At 41.8% G+C, this 14,983-nt stretch overlaps 1 protein-coding gene across 1 annotated transcript in view; it reads right to left on the bottom strand.

Annotated features, from left to right (window-relative positions):
* The window catches only part of LOC107774451 (putative DNA (cytosine-5)-methyltransferase CMT1), a 28,949-nt gene extending 14,174 nt beyond the window's left edge, over nucleotides 1-14,775 (bottom strand). Inside the window, exons 1-3 of the mRNA XM_075230576.1 lie at nucleotides 13,663-14,775; nucleotides 855-889; nucleotides 633-735 (exon numbers count right to left, since the gene is read on the bottom strand). Of these exons, the coding sequence (XP_075086677.1) occupies nucleotides 633-735; nucleotides 855-889; nucleotides 13,663-14,745 (1,221 nt within the window). The 5' untranslated portion in view covers nucleotides 14,746-14,775. The remainder of the gene's footprint in view (nucleotides 1-632; nucleotides 736-854; nucleotides 890-13,662) is intronic.
* Between the last annotated feature and the right edge of the window lie 208 nt (nucleotides 14,776-14,983).

The raw sequence follows: 14,983 nt of genomic DNA, 5'->3' as shown, positions 1-14,983 counted from the left end.
AAAAGATGTTTTGATGACATCTCAACTCCAAACCACTCTATTAAAGCCAAATGATTAACCAATCTTTTTTGCTGGACAAAGTTGTCCCCAATAGTTAGTACTGAACACTTTTTGGAGTTTATTAGCTCTCTTGTCCTAGATTGAGACATTGTTGTATAGGGGCTAACAACTCACTTTTGTTTTTTTGTATATCTGCTTCTTGTAAGTAGCTCCTTGTACCCTTGCATCTTCTTGATGCCTTTTAGTACAACAATTTATTTCATCAAAAAAAACAAGGTTTTACTTTTAGATGAGATAGTTACACAATTCAATATAGTGGCAGAGTAGGCAAAAGGTCTGGAACAAGTCTCATTGTCACCCAATGAAAAAGTATTTTCATGTGCTTAGCAAAAAAAAAAAAAGAATAGGCTTTCATGTGCTTAGCGAAAAAAAAAAGAATAGGCTCATATGTCAAGGGCCATGTTACAAACCTAAAACAAATAAATAGAAGTGTTCCTTCTCCGACGGTTTAAGCTTTTAGATGGTCATAGAATTCAACCAATTCTTATCAGCACCACCATAATCTAAAATATAGGTCACAATGAAAATCTCACAAAAGGAAGAAGAAAAATGGAGAGATAGCAAATAACTACCTTCACATATGCACAATCTCCGATATTGAAAGTGAAACCAGCCACCTTAGCTTGAGCATAATGGCATTCCACATTGAATATGATTTCATCTTCTTCACCAGCGCTACAATAATGAGAAAGCATAACATTTAAGGAGTGAAGACGTGCTACAAGACCAAAAAAAGGTAGAAAAGGGCAACATTTTTACCACCGGAAAGGACAAGTTCATATGGTATCACTCACTTTAATTTCCAGCCTTGACGCTTTGTTTTTCGACCCTGCAACATGTATATTCAGAAAGAGTAAAGTTTAATGACGTGTATGCCGGACAAAGAACTAAGTTATTGCTTAGATATCCAAAATAGTTCAGCTAAATCACTGAGAACACAACGCAATAAATTAAATTGGCAAATAAATAATAGTTAGCTTATAGGAGATGGGAGAAGGTTCCGGTAATTATTCAGCTCCTTTGGCAAGTCCTAGAGCCAACTACTTATGCATCCTATATAATCTTATCCTTTGCACTGAAATGTCTACGCACATCCTTCCTATAAAGAACCAGGATTGAGAGGTGGACCTATCTTTTTGCGTAGTAAAAGTTGGTTAGATTTTCAAAGTAGTCCAGCTAATCACTTGAGAGCACAACATAATCAGTTAAAAATGACGAATAAATAATATTTAGCTTACATGAGCTAATAGAAGATTCCGGTGATCATTCGGCTTCTTTGGCTTATGAAATCCTAAAGCCAACTACTTATGCATTATGTATAATCTTATATTTTTCGGTGAAATTTCTATGCACTTCGTCACATAAAGAACCAGGATTGAGAGGTCCACCAAGAAATCTCTGAGTGTGAGTGGCACATGGCTCGAAACTCAATGGATAATGGACCCGCTACTCTACCCTTCACCATTTAAGTAGCAAGCTTTTGACTCATGACATGCACCTAACCAATACACCTCGTGTTTCACTCTTATAAAACTAGACCAAAACCCTGAGGCTCGAGAGGTCCACCTATCCTTCTTTGTATATATGCAAGCAAAGGCCAAACTATGTGCATATATTGGTGTTCGGAAGCCCAACCACAAAATAGATCACCACAAGTAAGTTATTTCATCTACGAATTTATGAAGATAGTTCTGAAAGTGGAATAACCCAATTAATATCTTGTGTTTATTTAGATTATCTTTATCCGGCTTTTCCCTTTTCTAGCTGGCACACTTTTTGTGATTTAGATGGTGTATTTAATAGATTAAGCATTAAAATGTCCTCACAACAAGTTTAAACAATCTTATTGGTTTGGTTTGAGGATATTTTATTTGAGTTATCAACAAGTTTGATTGAAATTTCAGTGCCGACCTTCTCTTAGCGCGGGCCTTGGGCCTTTTATGCCTTGTGAGGCTTGCCTAGGGACCTCGCTCACGAAGCCTCGTGTTGTGCAAGCTCTGTCAGGAGAGAACCTTGGCACCTTTCCTTGTATCCTTTAAGGATAGGATAATATTTTTTTTCACAGAGAATAGAGTATTCCTTATGGAACGGAGAGCACCTTTTCACAAATAATAAGAGTGGTTTCAGTGGTGGACAAGATACGGGAAGCGAGGCTATGATGGTTCGAGCATATGAAGAGGTGGAGCACAAATATCTCAGACTCAGTGAGGAGGTGCGAGAGGTTAGCAGTGATAGGTCTAAAGAGATGTAGAGCTAAACCAAGGAAGAATTGGAAAGAGGTGATTAGACAAGACATGGCATATATTCAGCTCACTGAGAACATGACTAAGAAAGGAAAACACGGAGGCCGAGGATTAGGGTAAAAGGTTAGTAGTAAGTCGGGCGATTAGGGTAGAAGGTTAGTAGTAAGTCGGGCGATTTCACTCCTTTATGTGGTTAACAATAAAGAACCCCATCGTGAATGTTGCTGTAATTTTTTTCAATAGACACGGGAGTAAAGATTGCAGGAGAATCATTAGCAGATGTTCTGGGAAATTGTTTTCTTTTTCTTTTAATTCTCAATGTCCTTTGCTTTTGGAAAAATGATGAATAAACTTTCTTCAATTGAAAACAAGGTGAGGCCAGAAGTCCGGCGGGTGAAACCAAACTGAGATTTGGCAAAACTAGCAACAAAAACAACCCAGTATAATCCCGCGAGTAGGGTCTGGAGAGGGTAGTGTATACACAGACCTTAACCCTACCCGGGATAGAGAGGCTATTTCCGAAAGACCCCGGGCACAAGGAGATGAAAAAGAGGCAATGGAACAGTAACAACAAGGATTTGGCAAAACTAGCACTAAAAAATTTATAAGAAACAAAAAAAAAAAAAAGGATAGAGGAGCTAAACGATTTTGTAGTTAACCTGAGAGAGCAATGGAGAGAAAGATCTCGCCGGCAAATGAAATAGGTAGGGGTTCACAGTTCACCGGAGAAAGAGGCAAGAAACTTGGATGGGGAAGTAGCCAAGGAGTATTAAAATGTTGGGGGAAAGACGAAAATATCATCATTATTAAAGAGATGATAATGTGCTTGTAAGGGTACTTTGGAGAATGAGAAAACCGGTACAATGCTAACCTAAATATACATATGCATATACATATACACACACACACATACACACCCTTACATTTATCTATTATGTTCATTAGTGGTGATGACTTTTTTGTCCTTTTACTTCAAAATCTAAATCTCAGGTCCTCCTTCCTCTCTCTTGCGTTTCCATCCTCTATCTCGGGCCTCAGTGAAGAAGGAACTACTCCATTTCTTCTTCTTCTCTATATTCGCATAAACTAGTCCATATCTTATGCATTGGTAATACATTAAATTTATCTTAAATCTTCCCAAAGAAACTCATTAAACTGGTACTATTTTCCTCTAATTTTTATAACAAATAAGAGGAAAATTACAAAAAAAGCTCTCAAAGTAAGAAATTTTTTTTTTTTTCTTTTTTATAACCGTGGTGTCCGGGCCAGCTTGCGCGCACCTCGACTAATTCCACGGGATACCTGCCACCTCCCACCAGCAACAGGTACCAGATAACTCTATCCACCAAGGCTTGGATAGATAGGAAGAAATCACCTAGTATTTGCCTCCGCTGGGATTTGAACCTAAGACCTCATGGTTCTCACCCACTTCATTGACCACTAGGTCACACCCTTGGGTGCAATGCACTGATTGTTCCTCCCGTCATTTCATAATCAAATGAGGCAAATTGTTCGCATATTAGAATAATTACTGAGTAAATCTTGGAATTTACTAACCAAAGTGGATCGCTCCAATCCATTCTACTAGATTCCTGGATCCAATTATCAAACTACAACTATTTAATCCTCCCACTACTGGAAAAAGTTGCTGCAATTATTGTTTGAGTTTCATCAACCAGTCAAACTTCAGAACTTACTGCTAGGTGGTTTGGGATTCATCTATCCATGGCAAACCAGGAGAAAGAAAAGGGAAAAAGAACGGGGGAGGAAGAGAGCAGATGATGTATATATATCTAGTTTTGCTAAAATACTACATGAAACATACTACTTTCCTGAAGTATGTTAGCAATATACTCATTTTTGCTTTCACTAAAATATTTTTTTTTGAAAATGGTAAATCGTCCACTAAAATATCCCTGCCACCTCATTAAAATTAGATACTTTAAGGGGCATTTTGGTCTCAATTCCTTGTGCTAACGCAAACGGATTCCAGCATGGTCCCACAAAGTGGTTAAAGTACTGATAAGTGATAAGAGCATCTCCGTGAGAAATCTAACTTACCATAAGAAAAGAAAAACAAAGAGACCAAAAGAAAAGCTAAAACCAACACTATGTACCACCGCCAAGGGTTATATCAAAGTGGTATCGGTGCAAGTCTTCCACACATGCGTGAGTTTGATTTTCGTTGTTCCAATTCTCCTCCCCTCTCCTTACCCTTCTCCTTCCCCTCCCTGGTGTAATAAAAAAGAAATTAAGAAAAAACAGTATGTACCAAGATCATCCTCAATGGGATGGCTCAGTAGTTGCTTACACGAGTAACAGCCTGAAGCCACACTTAATTGAGCTATTCACGAGCAAATCTAATCCACGGGCAGATTTATCCAATATCTATGATGGTGGACTTGCCTGGTGGATTAGTCGAGATACACCCATACTTACCTAAATACCACACTTCCTCAGTAAATAAAAATAAATTAAAATCAGGGGCAAATGTAGTGTAGAAGTATGGCTTCATTCGAACTAGTAGTTGTAGCTTATACCCTATATATGTGTTAAGAAATTCACTAAATAAGTACAAATAATAAGTTTAGAAACAAGTAAATCAAATAGAATTTGATAGAATTTTGAGCCTCTGAGTAAAATAAAGTAAAACAAAAATATGTACAAGTACCAATCTTCAAGTCGTAACGCCATTGCCACCTCTCTTGAGCTTCCTCTGCAGCTCAAGAGAGGGAAAAAGAACGGGGAAGAAGAGTTTTGTTATAGTTTTAGCAATATACTCATTTTTTCTTTCACTAAAATGTATTTTCTTTTTTGAAAATGGTAACAAATTTTCTTTCACTAAAATATCCCTGCCACCTCATTAAAATTAGATACTTTAAGGGGCATTTTGGTCTCAATTCGCAAACGGGTTCCAGCATGGTACTGATAAGTGATAAGAGTATCTCCATGTGAAATCTAACTCACCCATAAGAAACGAAAAGCTAAAATCAACACTATGTACCACTGCCAAGGGTTGTATCAAAGTGGTATCGGTGCAAGTCTTCCACAAATGTGTGAGTTTGACTTTTGCTGTTCCATTCTCCTCCCCTCTCTTCCCCTTTGCCTTCCCCTCCACGGTGTAATAAAAAAGAAAATTAAGAAAAAACAGTATATACCAGCATTGACAACGTTGAGCTGGCCTGTCAAGTTGTCTATAGTTTGTTGCATGGCAGTCACCCTGTCTGCCTCTTGCCTCTTGTGCCCTGTTGGCTAAATCCTCGGCGCGCTCCTGTTGGAGGACCTCAAATTTACCAAAAATTTCGGCTGTCTCTGTGGCTGCCGTTTGCCGGTCTCCTTCAGAGTCGCGACTGATGTTTTCTATGTCAACTTCGGCCTGGATCAGTCTGCGGTCCAGGTCGTCCAACCTTTGCACTAGGCTGGTCTTTAGGTCAGGCACCATTTCCACGATGGGCCGTAATGCATTAACCGTTCCCTCAAGGGTCGCGATGCGATCCCCATAATTTACCATGATCAGAAATGGTGGTAATTACAATGTAATCCCTCGTTCGATGTCGAACCTATGCTCTGATACCAACTGTTACGCGGCGCCTTACTGAAGTTCCTTGGAAGGGCGACATAAGGCTAAGCAACCGATGTCAGTGCAATTGTTGTCCGCCAACTGAGGTCCCCTCCGTACGCTAGACTAGATTGTCAGTGCCGTACGGGAAAACCAATGCCGTGATCAATTGAGAGAGAGGGCAGAAAAGAGAATTGAGAATGAAAGAAAGCTTGATTGCATTGAATGAAAGCTATTACAGAAAAACAACATGGTGTCGGGGGGAGAGACACCAGTACAGATAATTGTTTGCTTGCTTGAAAGTTTGATTGCTTGGTCCTCCTTAATAATGCTTAAAAAAATAAACCAAAGTTACATGACTAGACCTATGAAAGCTGAAAAATCACACTTAAAGAAAATGCAGTAAAACTACTCTATATTTACAATGAAAAGGACTTAGTCTTCTACAAAACAGAAACAAATTCGTTGGCAACAACTTTGTCTTTAGCATCAGGGTCTGCGCGTACGGCATTGTCTGCGCGCGCGTCGCTGTTGGTATCTGCCTGTGGCTGGGCGCTGGCGATGGCTATCGGTGGGGCGACAGAGGCACATGCGCGCTTGTCTGTTGGCATCTGCCTGTGGCTGGGCGCTGGCGATGGCTATCGGTGGGGCGACAAAGGCACATGCGCGCTTGTCACTTGGAGCTGCCGAGACCACGGGGCCGACCGTGGCAATGGGCGTTGGGAGGTTTGCCAGGACGCCACGGGGCGCGTCCAAGGGATCATGGGGCATGGCTGGAAAGCCGTCCATGACATTCTCCCCCACCTGAGTTGGCGACGTCCTCGGCGCCTTCCTTGCAAGGTAATCATCAATCAGGCTCTTGTAAGCTTTGAGGTTTGTTCCCCTCTCCCAAGTATTCTTCTCTGCATCACATCCCTGCCATTTCACCAAGAACTCTTGGTGATCTGTCCTTGAGGCGTGAATCACTCGATCATCAAGAATAGCTTCAGCACGCCTTTTCCCGGTTGAATTGGGACCTCGAATACTTGGTATTGTGAGTTGGCTTCGTGAAGGATCCTCCATATCTTCCCGAAAAGGTTTCAGGAGACTGACATGGAAAACAGGATGGATTTTCCACCAAGCTGGGGTATCCACCCGGTATGCAACTTTCCCAATGCGCCTTTCAATGGACAAGGGTCCAATATATTTTTGCAATAGGCGAGGGTCATGGACCCCTGCAAACAAGTACCGCTTTGGGATTTTGACCATCACTTTGTCTCCCACTTGGTATTCAACAAAGCGGCGATTCTGATCAGCATGCCTCTTCATCCGCTTTTGGGCTTTGACAAGATAGCTCTGCACTATCTCCAAATTTTGCTTCCATTCTTTTGAGAAGCTAGCAGCCCGAGGAGATTTTGACATGTTTGGTGCGTTCACAGTGTGTGGGAGTAGCGGTTGCTATCCGGTAACAATTTCAAAAGTGCTTTTGTTGGTACTTGAGCTCTTTTGTGAATTGAAACACAGTTGAGCAGTATCCAGAAGCTTCACCCAGTTCTTCTGCGATCCGGTCACAAAGTGTCGGAGATATTCCTCTAGCATGCCATTGAATCGCTTCGTCTGGCCATCTTATTGCGGATGAAAACTTGAGTTATGACTCAATTTTGACCCGAGACACTTAATGAGTTGGGTCCAAAAATTGCTAGTGAAGCGTGAGTCGCGATCGCTAACAATGTCTTTAGGTAGGCCCCAATATTTGACGACATGAGAGAAGAAGAGTCGAGTTGTATCTTCTGCTGATATATATTGTGGGGCTGCTATAAAGGTAGCATACTTGGAAAACCGATCCACCACAACCAAGATAGTTGTGAGATCTCCGACCTTGGGCAATCCGGTGATGAAGTCCAGGGAAACGCTTTCCCAAAAGTCTTTTTGGGATAGCTAGTGGTTCCAAGAGCCCTGCCTGCGTCAAGCGGTCTGACTTATCCTTCTGGCATACTAGACAAGTCTTCACATACTGAGCGACGTCATCGACCATTTGAGGCCAATAATATGCACGACGAAGCAATGCCATGGTGCGTTCCTCACCGGGATAACCGGCCCACAAAGTATCGTGGCATTCCACCAGAAGAACCCTTCGCAGATCTCCTCCTTTAGGAACATAAAGTCGGTTCCCTTTCACTTTCAGGCAGTGTTTTGAAAAGCGAGCGCTTCGTCGCTTTAAGCGAGAAGCGAGGCAAAGCGAGAAGCTGTCGCTTTTTTCTTACCGAAGCGACACGACCAGCAGAAGCGATCGCTTCAGCCAAGAAAGCGAGAAGCGATCCAGAAGCGAAAAGCGCAGAAGCGAGCGCTTCTGCCCAAAGGGGTCATTTTGAAAAAAAAAAAAGTTTGGGTCTTTGTTTTTGTTATACAAAACAGACCCAAAGTGAAAAGACCTTTCTTTGTCTTGCCAAAAATTGAACGTTAGCAGCAGCAGCAGCCAACTAGGGTTCCAGCCTCCAGGTAATTTTTCTTCTTTTATTCTTCTTTCTTCTTCTTCTTCTTCTTCTTCTTCTTCTTCTCTCTTCTCTTTTTTAGTTTTTCTCGTCCAGTGTCTGCGCTAGGGCAGGCGTTGGTTCCCCCCCCTCTTTATCCTTCTTATTTATTAATTTTAATATGTATTTTAGTTTGTAAAATTAATTATTATATATATGTTATATTTTCAGTTTATTTGATTTGTTTAATGTGTATTTCAGTTTATAAAATTAATTATTATATATATGTTATATTTTCAGTTTATTTGATTAATTTTATATGTATTTCAGTTTATAAAATTAATTATTATTATACATGTGTGTTATATTTTCAGTTATATTTTCAGTTTATTTGATTTTTTTAATGTGTATTTCAGTTTATAAAATTAATTATTATATATATGTTATATTTTCAGTTTATTTGATTAATTTTATATGTATTTCAGTTTATAAAATTAATTATTATTATACATGTGTGTTATATTTTCAGTTTATTTGATTTTTTAATGTGTATTTCAGTTTATAAAATTAATTATTATATATATATATATATACACATATATGTTATATTTTCAGTTTATTTGATTAATATTATGTGTATTTTCAGTTTATAAAATTAATTATTATATATATGTTATTTTTCAGTTATTTTGATTAATTTTATATGCATTTTCAGTTTATAAAATTAATTATTATATATATATATATGATATGTTTTATTTTCAGTTTATTTGAATTTTTTAATGTGTATTTTAGTTTATAAAATTAATTATTATATATATGTTATATTTTCAGTTTATTTGATTAATTTTATATGTATTTTCAGTTTATTTGATTATGTATTTTCTTATATTAATAGGGATTTAAAAATGTCCCAAAGTTTTTAAATTGAATTTTTTGATTATTTATATTGTGTCTTTGCAAGGTTTACATTATGTTTTTTAAAAATTGAGTGAAGCGTGCTCTTCGCTTTGCGCTTCGCTTTTGAAGCGAGGCAAGCCCATGTCGCTTTTTTGCGCTTCTCGCTCTCAAAAACACTGCTTTCAGGAAACCATCTTCGGTGTAGAACTGGCGAGTCTTGTCCTGTCCTACCAAATCAACCAAATACTGTGCAGCAGGATCCTTGATGAGTAGATCCTGTATCTGGTCCTTTATGGTGGTGGTTACTTCGCTTCCCCTTAGGGCGACGAGTACACACACCGATGCTAGATCAGCTCTCCGACTGAGCGCATCAGCAACATGATTGGTCTTCCCACTTCGGTACTCCAAGTTGAAGTGAAATACCGCTAGGAGTTGCTGCCACCTAGCCTGTCGACCATTCAGCTTTGGCTGGGTCATGAAATGGCTAACGGCTGTGTTGTCTGTCTTGACCACGAATGGGGCTCCAAGTAGATAATGCCTCCAAAGGTGTAAGCAATGAACGACAGCCAATAATTCTTTCTCATGGGCGGCATAGCGCCGCTCTGCATCCTTCAGTTTTCGGCTCTCGTACGCTACGGGAAGCCCTTCTTGTAGCAATACTCCACCAAGTGCATAGTCGGAGGCATCCGTTTGTACTTCGAATGGCTTGGCCAAGTCAGGGAGGGCCAAGACTGGGCTACTAGACATAGCCATTTTCAATGCGTTGAAGGCCTCTGCTCGCTTGGGGCCCCAATCCCATGGCGTGACCTTCTTGAGAAGTTCTGTCAGCGGCACCGCAATGAGGGAGTAACTTTTCACAAAACGCCAATAGAAGTTGCATAGGCCAAGGAACGACCTCAAGGCGTGGATATCCTTAGGAGGCGGCCATTCTGTGATGGCCTGAATCTTGTGCTGGTCCATCTTGATCCGCCCTTCCTCGATGACATGTCCGAGGAAGTCAATTTGTTTCTGAGCAAAGGAGCACTTGGATAGCTTCGCATATAATTCGTACTCCCGCAATCGGGCTACGACCTTCCGCAAGTGCTCCAGGTATTCTTCCAGTGTCTGGCTATATACCACAATGTCATCCAAATAAACCACAACGAATTCATCAATGTATTCTCGGAAGACTTGGTTCATCAAGGTGCAAAATGTGGTTGGCGCATTAGTCAAGCCAAATGGCATAACCAGGAAATCGTACGACCCATATCTTGTCACACAGGTCGTCTTGTGCTCATCACCCTCTGCAATCCGAACTTGCCAATAACCTGTCCTCAGGTCTATTTTGGTGAATACCGTCGCACCACCCAGTCTATCAAACAAGTCTGCCATTAGCGGAATAGGGTACTTGTTTTTCACGGTGATTTTGTTTAGAGCCCGGTAATCCACGCAGAGTCGTAAACTACCATCATATTTCTTTTGGAATAGCACAGGGGACCCGTATGGGGACTTGGAGGGCACGATGATCCCTGTGTCTAGCATTTCCGTCAATTGTCTCTGAAGCTCGGTGAGTTCGGGTTGTGACATTCTGTACGGCGCCCGGGCAGGTGGCTTCGCACCCGGCACCAACTCAATCTCATGGTCCACAGTTCGCCTAGGCGAAAGACGCTTTGGCATATCTTGTGTGGCATGATGTCTTCAAATTCCAGAAGCAACTCCTTCACGGGTGCAGGAATGGGACCCGAGGAGCGTTTTATATCTTCCATGCAAAGGGTAGCCAGGAACGTGGGTTCATGTCTTTTTACCCCCTTCTTCAACTGCAAGGCCGAGATGTTCTCGGTGGCCATCTTCATGGGAATGTACGGAATAATACAGGGTTTGGCCCCATTTTCTCCCACCATCAGTAGCAAGTCTGCATACGGTGCGGGCATGGTATTGGTCTGTCTCAGGAATTCCAACCCCACTATCAACTCGAAGTCATCTATGATCACCACGCGCAGGTTGAACTTTCCTTCATAAGGGCCAAGTTTCACCGGTACTTCTTTGGCTATTCCACCCACTGGCTGAGGTGGTGAGTTGATAGCCTTGACACGACCTTTGCCCTTTCCTACAACTAGGCCAAGGCGCTCCACCTGAGTCGAGGCTAAGTAGTTATGGGTAGCACCCGTGTCTATCATCGCCCGAATGAGCTTGCCATTTACCTTCATGTCAACGAACATTAAGATCCTCTCTTGAATAAGCTTGATGAGGAGGAGTCCTCTCGTTCGCCTTCTTTTTCCCTTTCTTGGCGATTAGACAGGAGTCCTTCTTCTTACGGATACCAGCACCGGTTCCCACTAGGGGTTCAGAAATAGAGCCAACAATGGCATTGAATGCACCTACTGGTTCGGTTTGGTCCGCATCATCGGCATCGTCATCTGTCCCATCCTCAAAAGCTTGATGGGCGTTCATCTGTGCATGTGGGCATTCATTATTCCAATGTGGTCCGCCGCAATGACGGCATCCTGAGGGGGGTTTCCTCCCCCGATCATTGTTGTTAGATGCATCGCTAGTACTGCCTGAGGAAGGAGCCTTAGATTTGGTTGCACTCCGGTCTCCTCCACTTCTGCTAGGGCCACCAGTGTTCGGCTGGCCTCCTTTGTATCCTCCTCGGACAGGCTGTTGAGGCCTGTTGAGGCCTGTCCTTCCGGGCTTCCACTTGATAATCCCCAAGGCACTCTGCTGCTTGAATTGCCTTAGGTAACGTGTCTACCCTTTGTCTTTGTTTCAACCCTTCCAGGAAGGTGAAGAGTTTGTCTTTGTCCCCCATGTCGCGGATGTTCAGCATGAGCGCAGAGAATTCCTGTACGTAATCCCGCACTGATTTGGTCTGGCGGAGCTCCCGTAGCTTTCTCCTAGTATTGTACTCAAACATTTTCGGGGAAGAACTGTAAGCGTATGGCTGCCTTCAGTTCTGCCATGTCTCGAGAGCATCTTCACCAGCCTTGATGGCTTCGTATTTCACCCGCCACCAGAGTTTGGCATCACCCTGAAGATACATGGCAGCAGTTGCTACCTTCTTAGCTTCTTCTAGGCCCCCCACGGCATCGAAGTATTGTTCGATGTCGAAGATGAAGTTTTCCACTTCTTTGGCATTCCGAGCTCCACTATATGGCTTTGGCTCAGGAATTTTCAGTTTTTGGGCCACAGGGGTGAGGTTCACAATACCCCCGATTTGGTTTCCACCTCCTCGAAGCAGGCCTTGTAAAGTAGCATTGACAACGTTGAGTTGGCCTGTCAAGTTGTCTATAGTTTGTTGCATGGCAGTTACCCTGTCTGCCTCTTGTGCCCTGTTGGCTAAATCCTCGGCGCGCTCCTGTTGGAGGACCTCGAATTTACCAAAAATTTCGGCTGCCTCTGTGGCTGCCGTTTGCCGGTCTCATTCAGAGTCGCGACTGATGTTTTCTATGTCAACTTCGACCTAGATCAGTCTGCGGTCCAGGTCGTCCACCAGCCCTTGCACTAGGCTGGTCTTTAGGTCAGGCACCATTTCCACGATGGGCCGTAATGCCCAAAAACAGTATATATGTACAAGTACCAATCTTAAAGTCGTAACGCCATTGCCACCTCTCTTGAGCTTCCTCTACAACTCAAGAGAGGGAAAAAGTACAGGGAAGAAGAGTTTTGTTATAGTTTTAGCAATATACTCATTTTTTCTTTCACTAAAATGTATTTTCTTTTTTGAAAATGGTAACAAATTTTCTTTCACTAAAATATCCCTGCCACCTCATTAAAATTAGATACTTTAAGGGGCATTTTGGTCTCAATTCGCAAACGGGTTCCAGCATGGTACCAATAAGTGATAAGAGTATCTCCATGTGAAATCTAACTCACCCATAAGAAACGAAAAGCTAAAACCAACACTATGTACCACTGCCAAGGGTTGTATCAAAGTGGTATCGGTGCAAGTCTTCCACAAATGTGTGAGTTTGATTTTGGTGTTCCATTCTCCTCCCCTCTCTTCCCCTTTGCCTTCCCCTCCACGGTGTAATAAAAAGGAAAATTAAGAAAAAACAGTATATACCAAGATCATCCTCAATTGGATGGCTCAGTAGTTGCTTATAGGAGTAACAGCTGAAGCCACACTTAATTGAGCCATTCACGAGCAAATTTAATCCACGGGCAGATTTAGCCAATATCTATGATGGTGGAATTGCCCGGTGAATTAGTCGAGATACACCCATACTTGCCTAACTACCACACTACCACAGTCAAATAAAAGTAAAATAAAATCAGGGGCAGGTGTAGTGTAGAAGTATGGCTTCATTCCAACTAGTAGTTTTAAGTTTTAACTCATACCATGTACATGTGTTACGAAATTCATTAAATAAGTACAAATAATAAGTTTAGAAACAAGTAAATCAAATAGAATTTTATTGAATTTCGAGCCTAGTAAAGTAAAGTAAAATAAAAATATGTATCAAGTACCAACCTTCAAGTCGTAACGCCATTGCCACCTCTCTAGAGCTTCCTCTGCAGCTATTGGCTCGCCAATAAAACAGACATTGCTATTCTGTTTCCTCCCATTTTTTCCCACTGAATGTGATGAATTTTTCCTCTTTTTATCAGATCCTTTATTATTATTATCATTATTAACAAAACCTTCTATTTTTCTTGACCTTAAAGTCTTTTCTCCCACCGAATTACTCTCCGACAAAAGTTTCTCCGATGTTTTTGGCGATTCAGCTGAAACAGTATCTTTTCTCCGAGATCCTCGGGACTTTTCACCTACATTCACTGAACCATATCCGGCGCTGTTCTTACTCTCCAGCGTCAGCAAGGCCTTCAATTCTCTCCTCGTACCATATTTACTCGTGGCGCGTGAACCTGACGCGCTTTCTTGTGGCTCCGGCGACAAGGCTAGCTCTAATTTAGCTCCATTTACTGAAACACTTCCCCTGGAAGCGCTTGTCTCCAACGCGCTTCTCTTCTTACTCTCTGGCGTCAGCAAAGCCTGCGATTCTCTCTCCATACCGCTCTTATTGACGGCGCGTGTAACTAACGCGCTGCGGTTCTTGCTCTCCGGCGTCAGCAAAGCTAGCAATTCTCTCAATGTCCGTCTTTGTCCGGCGGATCCTATGCCCGACACGCTCTTCTGCGGTTCTGGCAATGCGAACAGCTCTAATTTAGCTCCATTGAAAGGGGTATTAAACCGCGGAGACTTTCTAACTTCGCGCATTATCTGCACATCCAAACACGGCCCTATTCTCTTTGTACCTTTCTTACCCTCTGATTTGCCCGAATTCACACTTTTGCCATTACTGAACACTTTCTCTGTGGCACTAGTACTGAACTTACTAGTAGTAAATTTAGAAGATCTCCTCCTTAAGGTGTTATCTTCTTCATCCTCAGATGGGTAAAAAACTTCCAATGGCACTGGCTCGTCGTTTCGAGGAAACGACAGAGCCAATGCATCTGGATTTGGTGATGAAGATGATGATTCTTTTTCATGTGGAAATTTTCTGGTAAAAATGGGTGTCGAATTGTTCTCTTCAGTAGCAGCCATTATTGGCATTGCTAAGAAAGGGTTGTGATGCAGAGGAAATAAGTCAAATTGTTTTATCCAATATGGATTTAGCTAAAAAGGAGTACTGTTAAGGTTATATAGGTAAATAAAATAAGTTTTCGGGGGTGAAAGTGAAAGTAGTGAGAATTAATGGGAGTATGTAACGGTAACGAGACAACGAAATGGGAGCGGGGGATCTATTAGCCCAAGGCCCGTTTGTCCGTGAAAACAATTGTTTTTTTCAAAA

This window comes from Nicotiana tabacum, chromosome 15, assembly GCF_000715075.1.
Source record: "Nicotiana tabacum cultivar K326 chromosome 15, ASM71507v2, whole genome shotgun sequence".
Lineage (NCBI taxonomy): Eukaryota > Viridiplantae > Streptophyta > Magnoliopsida > Solanales > Solanaceae > Nicotiana > Nicotiana tabacum.
Note: the sequence above shows the minus strand (reverse complement) of the source record. Positions and strands in the feature narration are given on the sequence as shown.